The sequence below is a fragment of the Chionomys nivalis genome, chromosome 14 (assembly GCF_950005125.1).
Source record: "Chionomys nivalis chromosome 14, mChiNiv1.1, whole genome shotgun sequence".
Lineage (NCBI taxonomy): Eukaryota > Metazoa > Chordata > Mammalia > Rodentia > Cricetidae > Chionomys > Chionomys nivalis.
The window spans coordinates 49,704,152-49,720,821 of record NC_080099.1 but is presented as its reverse complement, the minus strand read 5'-3'; the positions used below and the strand labels follow the sequence as shown (position 1 = coordinate 49,720,821).

At 36.3% G+C, this 16,670-nt stretch overlaps 1 protein-coding gene across 2 annotated transcripts in view; it reads left to right on the top strand.

The window, feature by feature from the left end:
• The window catches only part of Map3k2 (mitogen-activated protein kinase kinase kinase 2), an 86,340-nt gene extending 70,096 nt beyond the window's left edge, over nt 1-16,244 (top strand). For both annotated transcript variants that reach the window (XM_057788405.1, XM_057788406.1), the window contains 4 exons: nt 6-137; nt 2,013-2,142; nt 5,982-6,159; nt 7,550-16,244. In XM_057788405.1, coding sequence (XP_057644388.1) covers nt 6-137; nt 2,013-2,142; nt 5,982-6,159; nt 7,550-7,775 — 666 coding nt within the window. In that variant the 3' untranslated portion in view covers nt 7,776-16,244. The remainder of the gene's footprint in view (nt 1-5; nt 138-2,012; nt 2,143-5,981; nt 6,160-7,549) is intronic.
• The last annotated feature ends 426 nt before the right edge of the window (nt 16,245-16,670 follow it).

Sequence of the window (16,670 nt, the reverse complement as noted above, 5' to 3'; positions counted from 1 at the left end):
TTCAGGAAGTAAATGCACTTGAGTGTGAAATTCAGTTGTTGAAAAACTTGCTGCACGAGCGAATTGTTCAGTATTATGGTTGTTTGAGGGATCCTCAGGAGAAAACACTCTCCATCTTTATGGAGTATATGCCAGGGGTAAGTCCATGCATCTTTATGGGGTCTATGCCAGGGGTAAGTCCATGCATCTTTATGGGGTCTATGGCAGGGGTAAGTCCATGCATCTTTATGGGGTCTATGGCAGGGGTAAGACCATGCATCTTTATGGGGTCTATGCCAGGGGTAAGACCATGCATCTTTATGGGGTCTATGGCAGGGGTAAGTCCATGCATCGTTATGGGGTCTATGGCAGGGGTAAGTCCATGCATCTTTATGGGGTCTATGGCAGGGGTAAGACCATGCATCTTTATGAGGTCTATGGCAGGGGTAAGACCATGCATCTTTATGGGGTCTATGGCAGGAGTAAGATCATGCATCTTTATGGGGTCTGTGCCAGGGGTAAGTCCATGCATCTTTATGGGGTCTATGCCAGGGGTAAGACCATGCATCTTTATGGAGTCTATGCCAGGGATAAGTCCACGTATCTTTATGGGGTATATGCCAAGTTGAGGTCACCAGGAGGTAGTGGCTCACGCCTTTAATTCTGGCACTTCGGAGGCAGAGGCTGGCAGATGTCTGAGTTTGAGGACAGACTAGTCTACAAAGTGAGTTCTGGGACAACCAGGGCTACACTGTCAAAAAAAAAAAAAAAATAGTTGAGGAGAATTTAGTTCAGCCCTTTTGATCTGCTGTGTCAGAGATGAAATTTTGAACCTGATGTGCTGATGTCAGGAGACATAGGATGTCTGGTGATTCCACTGTAGCCGTGCTGATTGCTCACAAGAGGAGAATAGTCATGGTTTGACTCATTATTGTAAAATTTGATTTTTTTTTCTGTAGCCAAAATAGGAATATTTAATTCATTTGTAAACATACTTCAAGATGGTAATTACTCATTAAGAGATAGGTGCCTTCTGCCAGGCATAATAACATATATCTGTGATCCCAGCACTCAAGCGGTAGAGGTAGAAGGATTTCAAGTTCAAGACCAATCTAGACTTGACCAAGATCTTCACTCTTTTTCCATATACATTTTTTCTACTTTTAACTCTTAATATTATAAATATATACACAGAAGAATGTTTCTTGCATTATTACATGTTACCAGTTCAATTAAATAAAGACTTTTGAAATTAAAAAAAAAATGACTTAAAAAAAAACCTAAAAAAAGAAAATGTATCCAGGCAGTGGTGGTGTATGCCTTTAATCTCAGCACTTGGGAGACAGAGGCAGGTGGATCTCTATGAGTTTGAGGCCAGCCTGGTTTACAGAGTGAGTTCTAGGACAGCAAAGGTGGTTACATGGAGAAACCCTGTCTCCAAAAAACAACAACAACAACAAAAAGGGTGGGGGAGAAAAATATATTCTCATAATTTATTAGAGTAAGTTAGGAAAAAGAAGTTTGATTCATGGGGCTTTGTGGGAGTAGATAGCCAGAATTACATGTTGATGGTACAAGGTTGCCATCTGAGCTTATAGATCAACCAGGACCTGGTAGTGCCATTGTTGGCCATCAGTGTTAGACACAGAGTAGCAGTTTACTCTCACCATTATGCACAGCTCTTTATCATGATCCCATTGCTACTCACTGAATTTATTTGCTACTACTTAAATGTTTTCAAATATTCTATTTCCTGTGTAACTTGGCCTAAACATTATTTTTTTGGAAAACAAATTGGGGTTTTATTAAGGTCCTAGAAATATGCAAAACTTGTGATTTGTTAATTTCAAAGAGATTAGTTCAACATAAATAATCTGAAAGAAGAGAAAGAAACTCTGCATATTTATTTTACTAAGAATTCCTGCCCTTTCTACTTAGAGTCTCCTAGCTTTGAAGTAGGATTCTCTAAAAATAAAGATTTAGTAGCAGTTTTTATTTTAAACAGAAGATTTAGTTGTTTTCTTTTTTCCTAGGGTTCAATTAAGGACCAACTAAAAGCATATGGAGCTCTTACTGAGAATGTGACTAGAAAATACACCCGTCAGATTCTGGAGGGAGTCCATTATTTGCACAGTAATATGATTGTCCATAGAGATATCAAAGGTAAGTCATGAATTACTTTTTACTTTAAATACACAGTTTTTTTGTGAGTGTGAATGAAGAAATACCATCAAAGCATTGGACATTTACACTGTAAACTACCATTAAGGAAACAGTTTTCCAGCTTTCTCATGGACTTTGTTAGTGTCCTGTCAGACCAGTTCTCAAGTTGGAACCTACATAAATGATTAGCTTCAGTGTAAGGATCCATAGAATCAGTCTAATTCAAACACCCTAGAATAATATAACCATGTTTGTAAGTGTATTTCCTAGGCATTAGGGCAATGAGCTGGGGTTAGGCCATCACAGAGTTGGATTCAAACTTAGGCTTCATTTGCTTCTAACTGTAACCTTGGACATGTTAATCTTTCTGTATCTTCAGTCCTCATTACTCTTCCCATCCCCCTCTCTCTTTCATCCTCCCTCGTTTTCTTCCCTCCTCATGACTCACACCCCTAATTTCTGGAAATGGAATCTAGGAAACTGCATATAGGTAAGGTTTCTACCCCTGAGATGCACCCACTGTCTTGTCTTTTACTTATTCTTAAGTTAGGGTCATAATAGTACTCAATTTATAGGATTCTTTTTTTTTTTTTTTTTAATATTTATTTATTTATTATGTATACAATATTCTGTCTGTGTGTATGTCTGAAGGCCAGAAGAGGGCACCAGACCTCATTACAGATGGTTGTGAGCCACCATGTGGTTGCTGGGAATTGAACTCAGGACCTTTGGAAGAACAGGCAATGCTCTTAACCTCTGAGCCATCTCTCCAGCCCAATTTATAGGATTCTTAAAAGAATCTAATGCATTAACATGTTGTAATGTTTAAAACAATGCCTGCCGCTCAGCACTTAAAACCTAGCTACTGTGTGTTGTAATTATATTTAAAGTCATGGGAATATATGTCATGAAAGAATAAAGAGGAAGAAAGGAAAGATCCCAAGAATGAGCTTTCCTCCCCAGGGTCAGAAACAGAAATGAGTACATGAAGTGAGTTAATGGTAAAAGTGTGTAAAATTTGAGTGTGTTAAAAACTGTTTACTTTGGAGCCTACATGAGTCTTTAAAAACTGGGGTATGACCCAAAATTTAGAAAATCACTGAGTAAAAAAGTAAGTATGTCTGTATAATATTTACTCATTGATCTTGTTGTTCCTTTTATAAGTTCCCAAACTTCTGCTTTTTCATATGGTGGGGGCACATTTTAACTATGTCCAGATTAGGCCAGGAAGAAAATTGCCAATCATTTCTGGTAATTGAATAGGAATTTCTAATATGAGTCTAGTATGCAGATTTCCTGAGGCAGATCACATGCACTAAATTATTAAGTATGAAGATTGATAACTAAAGAAATTATTCAATGAGGAATAACTGTTCCTAGACAAGCCAACTTCTCTTTGGCCCTCAAAATGAAGTAAGAAAAGAAACAGAGGCAGCCATCTTCTATATAGATCAATATTTTTCTATTCTTACCAGAAAGTATGACAAACCACTTCGGTCAATTGAAGGGGGATGGAGGCAAGCTGATATATAAATATTATCAGACAAATATATTGGTAAAGGAGAAAAATAAGTTAGAAAAATAAGTATCAAATTTGTAAATTTAAGTGTGGTAGGAGGAAAATGATGGCCACCAAATGGCAACATAGTAGTATATGTTTTATACAATATACTTTTTACCTGTTCTGTCTTCTATTTTTCATAAACAATTTATAAGTGGCAGAAGGAAAAGTAAAGAGAATTGATTCATTATAATTTCAGAGCTGCTGGATCATAACAAAGATGAAGATGATTACTGTTTGGGAACTCATTCTTTTCCAAAGTTTATTCCCTCCATTCTTCCTCTCCTTTCCCTCTCCTTCTCCTTCCTCCCTCCCCAATTCATCACATTTTATTTGTGTGTGTATGCATATGCATGCTAGTGCCACAGAGCATGCACAACACGCAGAGAACATCTTGAAGGAGTTGGTTCTCTTCTTCCACCACTCACATCACGGCTTTTACTCACTGAGCCATCTCTCTGGCCCTATTCTTTATCTTTTTTTTCTTTTAGGGAACTATACTGTTGACAGGCTTGGTGGTACATGCCTTTAATCATAGCAGAGGCAGATGCATGTGAATCTCTATGAGTTCAAAGCCAACTGGGTTTGGGGAGGACTATACTATTAAATACCAAATATTTAATAAAAGGACACTTGGTTTTCCTAATGGTTTTATTTGTGCACATGCACGCATGCACACAGGCATAAACACACACACACACACACACACACACACACACACACAAACGTGCATGCCAGAAGAGAACAGGGAATGCCTGCTGTCTCTCTCCATCATGTTTGTTTTTTTTGGGGTCCAGATCTTTCTCTGAATCTGCAGCTCACTATTTTCCAGCTAAGCTGGCTTGCCAGGAGTATTAGTCAATCCTCTTGTTTATGTCCTTGACCCAGGCACTGAGACTACAGATGCATGCAGATAACACCCAGCTTTTATGTGTTGTTGGGGGTCTGAATTCAGGTCCTCATGCTTGAACAAAAAGTACCCTTACCCACTGAGTCATCTTCTTATCCTTACTATTTTTTGTTTTGCTTTAGCTTTTAGTTGTTTGGTTGGATGTTGGATCTGAGTAATGGGAACCTTAGCAATTCTGTCTACCCTTGCACATATTTGAAAGGGCTTATTTTTAATTTACTAAAATAATGTTTAAAAAACAAAACTTTGTTGGGAACCTGACTGCCTATTTTTTCCCCAGCTTCTCCTGTGAGCAAGTATTGGTTCAGTATTGATACTACTTCCCCAAAGATGACCCTTTGTACGTATGCACATGTATGTGTAAGGAAAGTGTCGTCTGCTTGTAGCCAGTAAAATCTGGTTTATTAAGCATGTGTAGTCTCAGTTACTTAGGAAAACTGAAGTAGGATCGCGAGGCTCACCTAAGCCCAAGAGTTCAAGTTGCCAGCATGAACAGCATGGCAAGACCACATCTCAAGCAAACAATGAGGTCTGTTTCTTTGTGATTAAATAAATATTCTAGAGATGGTTGGATTTTTTCTGAGTCCTTTTTTACATACTAGATGGTAGGAAATAATAATAAGCAAGCAGAGCTACATTAGATTACTGGTGGGCCAGACAGGTTTACTAGGTTTTGCTGAGAAGGATCCTAGACTTTCCTCTGGAAATTACAGCTGCTAAAGCTGGGGAGATTTCTGCAAAAATAGAAGACCACGATGAAGATGGAGAGTGTATTCTCAATGGTCTGTAATGTAGATTGTCTGCACTATTTAGCCTCCTCCGTAGAAATCATTAAAAGAAGAAAAGTGTAGCGTGGTGGTGCATACCTGTAATCCCAATGCTGGGGCAGTGAGTCAGGGAGATCTCAAGTTTGAGGTCAGTCTGAACTATATAGTGTAGCCTTGAATTAAAAATAACAATAGCAACAACAAAAGAACACCTTAAAATACAGGTAATTAATGCTTCAATAATATTGCTGTAGGGGAATGATGCTAGAAATTTTTGATTATGAAGGTCCTGTTGGAAGTTCCTGAGTCTTCAGCTATGGACTTCTTGCTTCATAGCAAACAAATGGAGCCAGAGCATTTCTTGGTGCTTCACCAAGCTTTGTTCTTAGCCCCTTTCCACCTCACCTGCCCCTGTTCCATCCAGGTTCTGAAACACTTGGGTAAATGTATAAACAGCAGATGTTAATGCACTCTGGGAAGCAAACAGACAACCTAATTTGGGGACAAATTAGAATCTTCAAAGTAATTCTCTTCCACTTATGCACATTGTAGAATGCCAATAAAATCATTGAAATGACACCATTTCTTATTTTTTTTTTAGGAGCAAATATCTTAAGGGATTCCACGGGCAATATCAAATTAGGAGACTTCGGGGCTAGCAAACGGCTTCAGACCATCTGTCTTTCGGGCACAGGAATGAAGTCTGTCACTGGTACACCTTATTGGATGAGTCCTGAGGTCATTAGTGGAGAAGGCTATGGCAGAAAAGCAGATATCTGGTAAGTTTGGATATCAGATTTACCTAGAAACTTACCTTCTTATTTCTACTCACATTTGAAATTGTCAGATTTAAATTATCCTGTATACTTTGGAAGCAGGATATATGAATTGTAATGTCATTTCAGTTATACCTTATCAAGGCTAACTTGACTAAATACTTGAGTCTTTTTAGGAAGGATTTTGTCTTAATCAAATCAACATTAGAAAGGTCTTATTTCCCCAAGTAACTTGTAGAGTACTCTTCATTGTCAGTGTCTTTAAAAACAAAACAAACAAACAAAAGAATCAGTGATATCCTTTTTAAGTCACAAAGGTATATTTATAAACATTTGAAAACCGATAATAGCTACCTCTATGAGGGTGAGGCTACAAGTAGGATTGGGGTAAGAAGGGCTATGAGATTAATTGATCATGTCATACCTACCCACTCTAACTCGAATCTTGACTCCTCACCACCACCGTGGGCTGGGACATGTCAGACTCTTCAAACTTTCCATTGCAGGAATATTTACTTAAAATTTTAAAACCTTACAGTGAAGCAGTGCAGTTCTGAATGGGTCATCATGTAATTTCTGTTTATGTGTTTGAAGAACAAGGAGATCTTCATTAATAGCTGACTTAGTTTTGATTGCAACATCAGATTTTCCAAGGATCTTGAATGTCAATCATATAATTATTTACAATAAATTGATAATTGCTTTACAGAAATAAAAACTGTTGCTGTGGTGGTGGTGTGATGTGGTATTTTCATAATATGCTTAGCTCTGTTGTTTTTGGAAAATACATTATTGGATTCTGGATGATTTAAGGTATCTGCAAATCTTCCAGGTAAGGAAGAAGAGAAATTGTGCTGGTGTCTATACCTCTGGCAAGGGCTCTGTCATGGCAGGGGCTGTGTGCTTAGTTGTTAGCGTCTTAAAAGTGAATTAATAAATTACATGATAATTTTAAGTTAGATCATAAAATGGCCATTTCCTACTTCCTAACCAGAAAAATATATTCATTTTTATTTGAAGGCAAATAATTTATAATACTTTTAGTCTTTGTAGGATGGAGACAAAATTATTGTCATGTTAGAAAATGATTTAAAACAAAATAATAAACTTTTTTGCCTCACCATACATTTGTGATCATAGATAATTATGATATATTTTCATTGAAATGTATATGTTGCTCCAGGATTTTACTGATTTTCATGTTTGAATTACAGTTTTATTTAATTAACCTTTGAGTGAAACTTTGTATTTGAAATGAGTAATATTAAACTCTATGGAACTTTTCCCAGTTTCTCATTTTCTGGTTAACCAGCTTTCTTTCCTAAAGTTATTGCTTGGGTAATGCTCCTTTTTGTATTTATTTATTTGTTTGTTTATTTTTTTTTTTTTTTAGGAGTGTAGCATGTACTGTGGTAGAAATGCTAACTGAAAAGCCACCTTGGGCTGAATTTGAAGCAATGGCTGCCATCTTTAAGATTGCCACTCAGCCAACAAACCCGAAGCTACCACCTCATGTCTCAGACTATACTCGAGACTTTCTCAAACGGATTTTTGTAGAGGCCAAACTGCGACCGTCAGCTGAGGAGCTCTTACGGCACATGTTTGTGCATTATCACTAGCAGCCGGCAGCTTCTGTGCCTCCACCAGCTCCATCTTCGAGTTCACCTTCTCTCTTACTGCACTTTCCTTTTTTTATAAAAATGAGAGATGGGGAGAAAAAGACAAGAGGGAAAATATTTCTCTTGATTCTTGGTTAAATTTGTTTAATAATAATAGTAAACTAAATTTTTTATATTTAATCTTTTTCTTTACAAGAACTTGAAAGTTTTTTTTAAAATTTTTATAATGTACTGATGTGGTTCAGAGATATAAAGCACTTTAGTACATAGTTGCTCTTTTTAGTACAAACAAATCATTTGGAATATATAAAGATTGTAGTCTTGCCCTGTATCACTGACATGGGAGACAAGAGAAGAAAGTGATGTACAATTTGTAGTTTTTAGTGATAGTATTTAAATAGATCCTTATTTGTGGGGTTGAGCCTAAACTTGGGTTTAGGTAGGTACTCAACTTAAAGAATATAGGTTCCTTCTTATATCTGTATTCTTTAGAGCCTAACCTCTGTCTATCAAGCTCTTTTGCTCAGTAGGAATCTTGACTAGAAGATGAGAATCTCTCAGAGGTATGTTTGTTAATCCTAGGCAGTATGATAGGCAAATACACTATAGTAGATCCATATTACTGGAATCTATAAACCTTGAGAGATAGCTTCTTGCTTAAAAATACTGTTGTATTTGAAAGCAGGTTACATGCATCCAACGACTAAATTCAACTAAAACACAGACGACTGCTCATTAAACGTCTGAGCAGTAGACGAGACCACATTTGCCAGTCAGTAGGAATAATGGAAAAACAACCAAGTGTCATTCAGTATATTTTAAACATTGTTTACTTGAGAGGAAAGTTCCCAAAATGAAAGGAACTGAGAAATAATAAAAATTGTGTCTCATATCTTTCTATTTCAAGTTCCTGGTTTCCCATATTTGCAGTCTTTAGCCCATCTGTTAAAGCTCCTGTCATGAAATAAAACCCTTGTTCTTGTGATCACAGAGTGCTAAGCCAGAGGCACTCAGAAGAGCAAACATCAGGTAACAGTGAGGGCAGTGGTGGGGAGTCATTTCACTTCATTTGGCATTTGGCAAGGTACTACCTGGTGGGCAGGGGTTGGGGGTGCTGTTAAACAGACTGTAGTATACAAGGACTCCCTTCTCAGAAATGATTCTGCCACAGATGGCATAAGTGCCTAGAATAAAAACCCAGTTATAAGCTGAAAGCAGCCATTCACAAATCAGTAAAAACATTTCAGAGGAAAGATGTAGGGCAAATGAGGGTCAAAAGAGTCAGGGATGAACAACCTCATCACAGCAGATAACAGACGGTCCTTTGATAGCTGCTGATTGCACTTGAATCACTAACTCTCACTTTAGAAATAATGAATTTGAGTATTGAACCTTTTGAATTTAGCATCTCTGTATATTCTTTCCTAAAAGTCAGTTCATCCTTCTAGGCCCAGAAAAGTACATCAAAACAAACTGTTTACTAGCAGTGGGAAGATTAAAACACTGCCAGGTATTTCCAGTGTAAGCACCTATTAGAGCCATGTCATTAAATAGAAAGACTGAGCTGGAGAGGATCCCGCTGTCTAGTAGAATTATGAGATTTAAAAAACATGAAGGTGTCAGTAATTTGGCCACTTCTAAATATTTCAGCATATTAAACCAAGTGCTAAGTAGTTTATTTTCCAAAGTCTAGATGCTAACACTCTTCCAGGAGACCCTGAATGGAATTCTTTTCATCAGAAGAGACAAAGATTCTGATTTCATTGTTGTTATTATTATGTTTATTTAGATACCTTTTAAGTACTTTGCTTCTGAAGTTATGTAGATCTGGCATTAATGTATCAAGAGACTATCGGGAATACCCTGTAATAATTTTTGAAATTTGAAGTAGTGTAAGAGTCAAAGCAGAAAATATTAGTTAACACTTCTCCTGCACACTGTAAAGCAAAGGAAGCCCTTAAAAAGACTAAACGTCAGGTGCCTCCCACTTCAGCAAACCTAACGTGTGGGTGTGTTGTAATTTCTTTATCTCTTAGGAGTGAGGACATCTTTTCTACTTGAGCAAAGTCATGGTACCTGGATTGTTGGGGTTTTATTTTGTTTGTTTGTATTGTTGTTTCTTTGTCTCTAGTCTGGTTGTGATTTTCCTTTGGCTCATTTTTGGTCCATCAGGGTAATGTGCAGTACAGAAGAGAGACAAACACTCTTCAAAAAGATACCTGCACACTGGAAATCAAAGCAATTGTTAGCTTTTTTACAGTCTTCTATTTCTTTTCTAAATTCAATAGTAAATAGTTGTATCAGAATACTTTTGCTTTATAAGAAAAATAAAATTATAAAGACTTAAAAATAGACTAATAGTTTACAGAGTTATTATATGGAATATGATGTGAATTTATTTCAGACCAGTTATGAAGGTACCAAAAACACAATGAAAGTTTATATACACACACATACATGTATATATGTGTGTGTATATACATACACATACATATGTATAAAAGTACAGACACACACACACACTTGTGTGTGTATAAAAGCAAATGCTCCGTGTGTGTGTGTGTGTGTTTGTGTGTAAAAGCAAACCCTGCTAGAGCCAAAAAGCTCGAAGTAGATGATAGGGGTATGGGACATGGAAGGTCAATAGTAAATTTTTTAAAAAAAGATTTTTTTTTTGAAAGGAAACAGTTTTGTCAAAGGAAGTAAAATATTACACTCCATTTTTTTCCTGCCTAAATCTGTTTTGTGTTTTTGATGTACAACTGATTCTTTGGTACGGCAATGTTTCTTTGTGGCTGGAAAATGGCCAGACTGCTGACTTTGTGCCTTTAAATGCATTCTGCATTGCCAGTAGCAGACTTCCGGTGCTGGACCCAGATCCACTAGCAGCGTCAGGTGTGCTTCCAGGAAGCACCTTCTGCTTAGACCCTCAGAGATTCAAAGTGGCATGACAGGACTGAGTCAAATGGAAGACATTTTGTAGTGTAAACAAAAGTAGTTGAATAAAAGAGTTGGAAAACATAACAAACACAATTTTGGATGGATTGGCATTTAAATGTATTGAAGTTTTACGTACTTTGAGGTTTTCAGAATGAATGCCTTGAACAATTTCAGCACTTTTCCTTGTTTACAAAAATATATCTCTAACTTTAGAAACATCTATAACTATTGCCTTAGAAAGTATTAAGAGGCACAATCTACAACATGTGAGAAGTCAAATATTAATGCACATGCTGGACTATAAAAGAAATTAAAACTTTCATTCCAGATTAAACTGAATTGACTTTCATTTGAGTCTTACCTTGTTCCCAATAGAAATTACATAAAAGTAAAGATACATCTTTAGAGCAGCTTTCTGCTACTAAGTTTTGACATCATTCAGGTCTGATCTGTGCTGTTTCTGAAATAGGGTTGCTATAAAATACGTGAAATCGCTAAGAAAATAAAATCAAACCTGAATAGATTGGCAGGTGACCCAGCATGATACAGACTCCTTGGCTAATGGCACAGTTCATGCCAAAGGTTTTATTTGGGGTCTGAGAACTTTTATATAAATTCAGCTGGAGTCAACCAGGTGTACAAATATATGTCTTATTTTAATTTGTTTTTGAAGTCAGGGTCCTCACTATGTGGTTCCAGGCTGGCCTGGAACTTCAATGCTCTGCCTCCACCTCCAGGTGCTGGGAAAACAGGCATGTGCCACCCACTGTACCCAGCTTTGTCCATTTCTTAAAAAAATAGGGTCAATCTTTTTCATTTTTTCCTCAATAATTGTGATGCTATGTCATATTAAATTAATGTCCTTCAGGAAGTTACAGTCGAGGATGAGTATGGGCAGACAGTTTATGGCATACCCTAACTCTGAAAGTTTAGCAGTGACGTTTAAAATGCTAGCATTTTTATATGGAATAATAAGGAAGAAATTGTTTGGGTAATTGTTGGCTATTGTAGACTCCAAAGACATTAACAAGAAGGATTAGAGTAAAACTATCCCCACATCCCAGGTTAGACAACCTCTCTATCAGCACCTGTTCTTACTACACAACACAAACCCAGACTCTTCTACCACAATGGGATATTTATTCCTTACCACACTGTATTGGGGTTCTCCCTGACCCTGCTGTTGTTACAGTTTTAATTTGGTTTTAAGGGGGATAAAAACCCAAACTTCATTTTGGGGTGTTGAAATATCCAAAATATTTGATAGAGGTTGAACTTGTGCCAAGTGTTTATTATGCTAGATCAGATTTTTTTGAGACCCTATTGTTTTATCATTAAGTTTGGCATTTACTTTTAGATATAACATTCATATTTATTTAACTTTAACACTGGTTAAACTTCAATGAAAAGCAATTTGTTAATTTTTAGTAGTGCCTTTTTCTCTGTATGCCTTAATTTTATTTTATATGTGTAATTGAAATTACCTAACAAAATGAAGTTTTCCAAAATCACTAGGCCTCAAGAGTTTATTTGGCCTTAGACTGTGTGTTGGTCCTTATGTGTTTCTTAATGCTTATTTCTTACTCTTACCCTTTCTACCTCCTTTAAAAAAGTTAGGAGAGAAACAGCAGCATTTATATGATTGCAGTCTCCACTATATGTGAAGTCCTAAAATAAATGCAGAAAGGTATTCTCATTCTAAAAGACATAGTAAATTAATTTTTGGGTTGATTACTTGATTTTCAGTCATATTGGCACTGTCCAAGTTTTTGTGTATTATTATTTGGTGTGATTTTCATAGAACTAGGGTTGTTATCTTGCCCTAAAGAACTCCTTTAACAAAAGTTGAGGCAATGAGCAAGAAATCCAGGGACAGCAAATTCTAATCCTTAGTGTTTAGTATTTTGACTAATACTCTAGCTTACTGTTATGTGAAGTGCGTGGCGTGTGTGTATGTGTGTCTGTGTGTGTGTGTTTGGAGCTGGGGCAGGGGTAGGAAAGAAGGTGTAGTTAGTTGTTCAGTTAGATCTGTTTCTGTTCTTGGAAGAACAACTGAAAATGTATGATCTACTAATTTGGGGTGAGAATAATCATCCTCAAGTAGGCATGCCAGTATATTTTCTGTAAGTAGTTAGTACAAATGATTGTTTAATAAAGGTATTTATTGTAAATTGCCAAGCTCTTAGTTGCTAAAAGTAGATGAAAATTCAATTTGTGTGCTTGTGTGTATAATAATTAGCTTATATATAATTCTTAAATAGAAAATATTCAATCTTAGATATTTCTTCATGAACTTTTTGGAATAGAAATTCTGCCAGACATTATCTAACCTAACCAGCTTCCTTAGCTTACCAAGTCATTAAAAGGAAATATTATTATACCTCTTTTTGGTTGGCTAAGGAAGGCGTGCTGTGATGTCACTGTTCCTACGTCATAGTCACCTTTAGTGTTGCTTTGACTTCTCTCATCAACTAGACAGGATGCATTAGGAGCTGTGGAAATGCCAGGACCATCCTTCTCTCCCTCCATTCTCTCCATTCAGAACTGGAGACGACAAGCTTTCAGGGGAACCTAGACAGGTCTTTTGATAGAGGTACTAAGTGTAGTCAAGGTTGAGCTTCAAGGGAGGAGTCATAGCTTGTATCCATTGCCTGTATACAGTCTTATATAATTCTTCATGCTTTTTTGTGTTGTGTGTTTTCATAGACAGTCATAAGGTATTAGTCATAAGGTATTGTTTCCTAACAGCAAAGACATTAAACAAGAGAATACTCCTGTCCTTCTGCCTGATGATGTTTGTTTGTATCTCAGTCTGTATTACCAGAATCACTTTAAACCAAAGCTTTTGTATTCCCTGCACATATAGCCAAAATGATTAGTCCTGTTAAATCTGCCCGTGAGTAAACTAGTAGGAGATAAGTGGTAGAGCAGACGCCAGTAGACTTTGTATGCCAATCCTTCAAGGAAAAGGACAGGTGCTCAGTGTTTGCATTTAGACTATCGTGAAGCTGTATAAATACTGCAGACTTAAGTTCGTATGTGTGCCAATCTTATTAATGTCATTTGACCACTGATGTATGTAGATTTACATTGACATCTGATTCCTCAGATTGGTGGCTTATTTTCTTTATAGTCTCTTAACATTTATGAGCTTGTGTTTGACTTAAAGGGACATTTCGACAATGCTGTGAAGAAAAGTAGGTTATGAACTAAAGTCTGCTTTGTGCCATAGACATTTTGGAACATACAGAAGCATCTGCTCTCTGTTCTTTAAAGCTTACAGAATTTGTCTCCTGCTTTGGATTTATGAATCTCGTAATGCCAGTTGAGAAAAGTTTATATCTATTCTGAAAACCACTTTTGTGTTCATTTATTTGTATATTTTATAACTTCTTTAAAAAAAAAAAAAACAACCCTGTGTAATCAGTGATTTTAGCATTAGTATTACTTACAAGGGAAGATAAGTAACTATATGTTAAACTCTAGTAGATGCTTTGACTCCAGGATGTATTTGATAGGTTCTCATTTTTCCAAAGAGTCTTTTTCCCACCTGAAGTAAGGAGAGTAGACTGGTGGGAAGCTACAAGCCAGAAAGGCTTATGGGCAAAAGGAAGTGGGCCAAACTTCTTTAAAACAAATAATTTTGGTTTTTTTTTTGATAATTAGTAAGTAAAAGGTTTACATTTCTTCTATTGCTGTTGATTTTTAAATTTAGCCTGCATTCTAAAATATCATAACCAAGTTAATACCAAAAAATACTTTTAATGTTGACATCTCTTATATCTCATGTGGTTGTTTTTACTCATTGTAAATAAACTTGGATAAATTTGAAAATAAACTTTTATCTTACAAACTATGATTATCAATTTGTAAATTTACCCTTTGACTTAATGTAAATTTAAAGTGTATCCATTAAATTCTCTATATTTAATGTATTATTTTCAGCAAATGTTTTTAATCTCAGTTGAATACTGGGCAGTTTATAATTATGTATAAATATTTTATGTTTCTTATCAATGTTGACTTTTTTGCACATTTTCCAAACATTTAATTTGTACACTGATTTATATGACCAATAATTGTTGAGTGTCTGAGGATCATGAGTGTGTGCATTGAACTACTGTCTTCGTGTTTGCACTTCTTCCCAGATGTAGCCCTCAATTACTACGCTGCTACAACACTTAGTAGGACCTTCTTGCTTTTGCAAAGTTACCTTGTGTGGTTCTGTCTTTGTCGAGGAACTCAGGAGTTCAGTGTTGCGTTCTAATTTTATCCTGTATTCTGAATCAGTTCCTAGGTTGAAAGTATTCTGTATCAATAGATATGTGTTTGTCTGGAGATGCCCTTTTCTGTGTGTAGGCACATGTATATATCTTAGTAAATTCTTATTTTTGTTTCATTTCTACAATTTAAAGAACTTTATGATAATTAAATATATGTAAAGGCTTTCTGAAAAATTATTTACTATATATATACTATATTTTTCATCTGGCTGGTCAAAATTATTTTTTAAATTTTGGTTTTAACCATTTAGGCATTTGTAGTTCCAAAATCAGATACAGATTTTGCTTAGAGCTCAGTTAAAATACTCTTGCAACTAACATTCTTTTGGGGGTTGGGGTGGGGGATTGTTAAACAGTAGCAAAACACACTGTCCACAAATATGGCATTTGACCTCTTGGAGTTGTTAAAAATGTAAGAAATTAAATTGTCTTGAACTTTAGGCCTGTCTGGCTTTTGTTTTTGAATATATCCTTTATTTCCCAGTTTTTAGGTTTTAATTTTTCTCTTACTGAGCAAAGTTAGACTGAGTGTATGAGACAATGCATTGGCATATTGTGATTCTTCACAGTTGACTACCATTGTTAGGAATCTCAAAGTACGCGGTATGTCTTTATACTGTACTGTGTGTTTTAAGCAACTGGCAGAAAAAGAGTTGGAAATTAGGTTTCCCATCTGACAGTGTTTCTGTATTCAGTGTTCAATGGAAGCCTTCTAAAATATGTGGTGTTATAAATGATCTGTGTTAGGAATAAAGCCCACGGTTGAAGTTGACTATCACTAAGATTATTAAGTTGAAAGGAACCCATGTGATTAGAACCTACCAGAAGCCAGACACAGTGTAGTATGTACCACATTTCACACACATTTTGGGTTTGTTGTTTATTCAAAATTGTGCTTGTAAAAAATGCATAAAATTTCTTGAGTTTTATAATTTCTATGTATTTTTCTCTTGCTGGTAAATAGCTTTTTAAAAATTTAATATAAAAGAAACCATGTTTATATTTTGTTAGTGATAATGACTTTGTTTATATGGCAATCTGTGTATTATTGACACATCTTTATTTAGATTTGTCATGCATGAAGGCCTGCGATATTTAGTACAGTGAGACATACTTTTTCTTTCCTGTTCATCTTTGGATGGATTGTGGTACAGAGGCTTACTCTCAGTAACCTTCTGGACTATGGGATGGACATAAATGATGGCACTTTGAGTGTTAATAAAGCTGGTATTTATTCCCACTGTGATTTGTGTCTACAGATATGTTCTTGGACATAATGTGTCTACAGAAATTCGGTCTTGCTTTGCTTGCTCTTTGGAACACCTAACAGTTACCTAGAAACTCTCAATGTCTGAGCCTGTAATGCCCATAAAGCCTCTTTAGTAGATCTTTGTGGAGGTAACGATGGCCCAGACTGAATGTAGCAGTGATTAAAAACAAACAACAGGCTGGGGAGCCAGTTCAGTGGGTTAATGTGCTTGCCCCACAAGCCTGGGGACCTGAGTCCAATCCTCAGAGGTGGGGGGAAAAGCCAAAGGAGAAAGGGAAGGGGATTCAGATGCCACTTCAAAAGGAAAGATGGGTGAAAACCAGGCATTCCTATTCTTAGGACAGTCCTACAGTCCTCATGAGTCTCCACTCCATTTGTGGGGTTTGGTGAGGTAGTGATTCC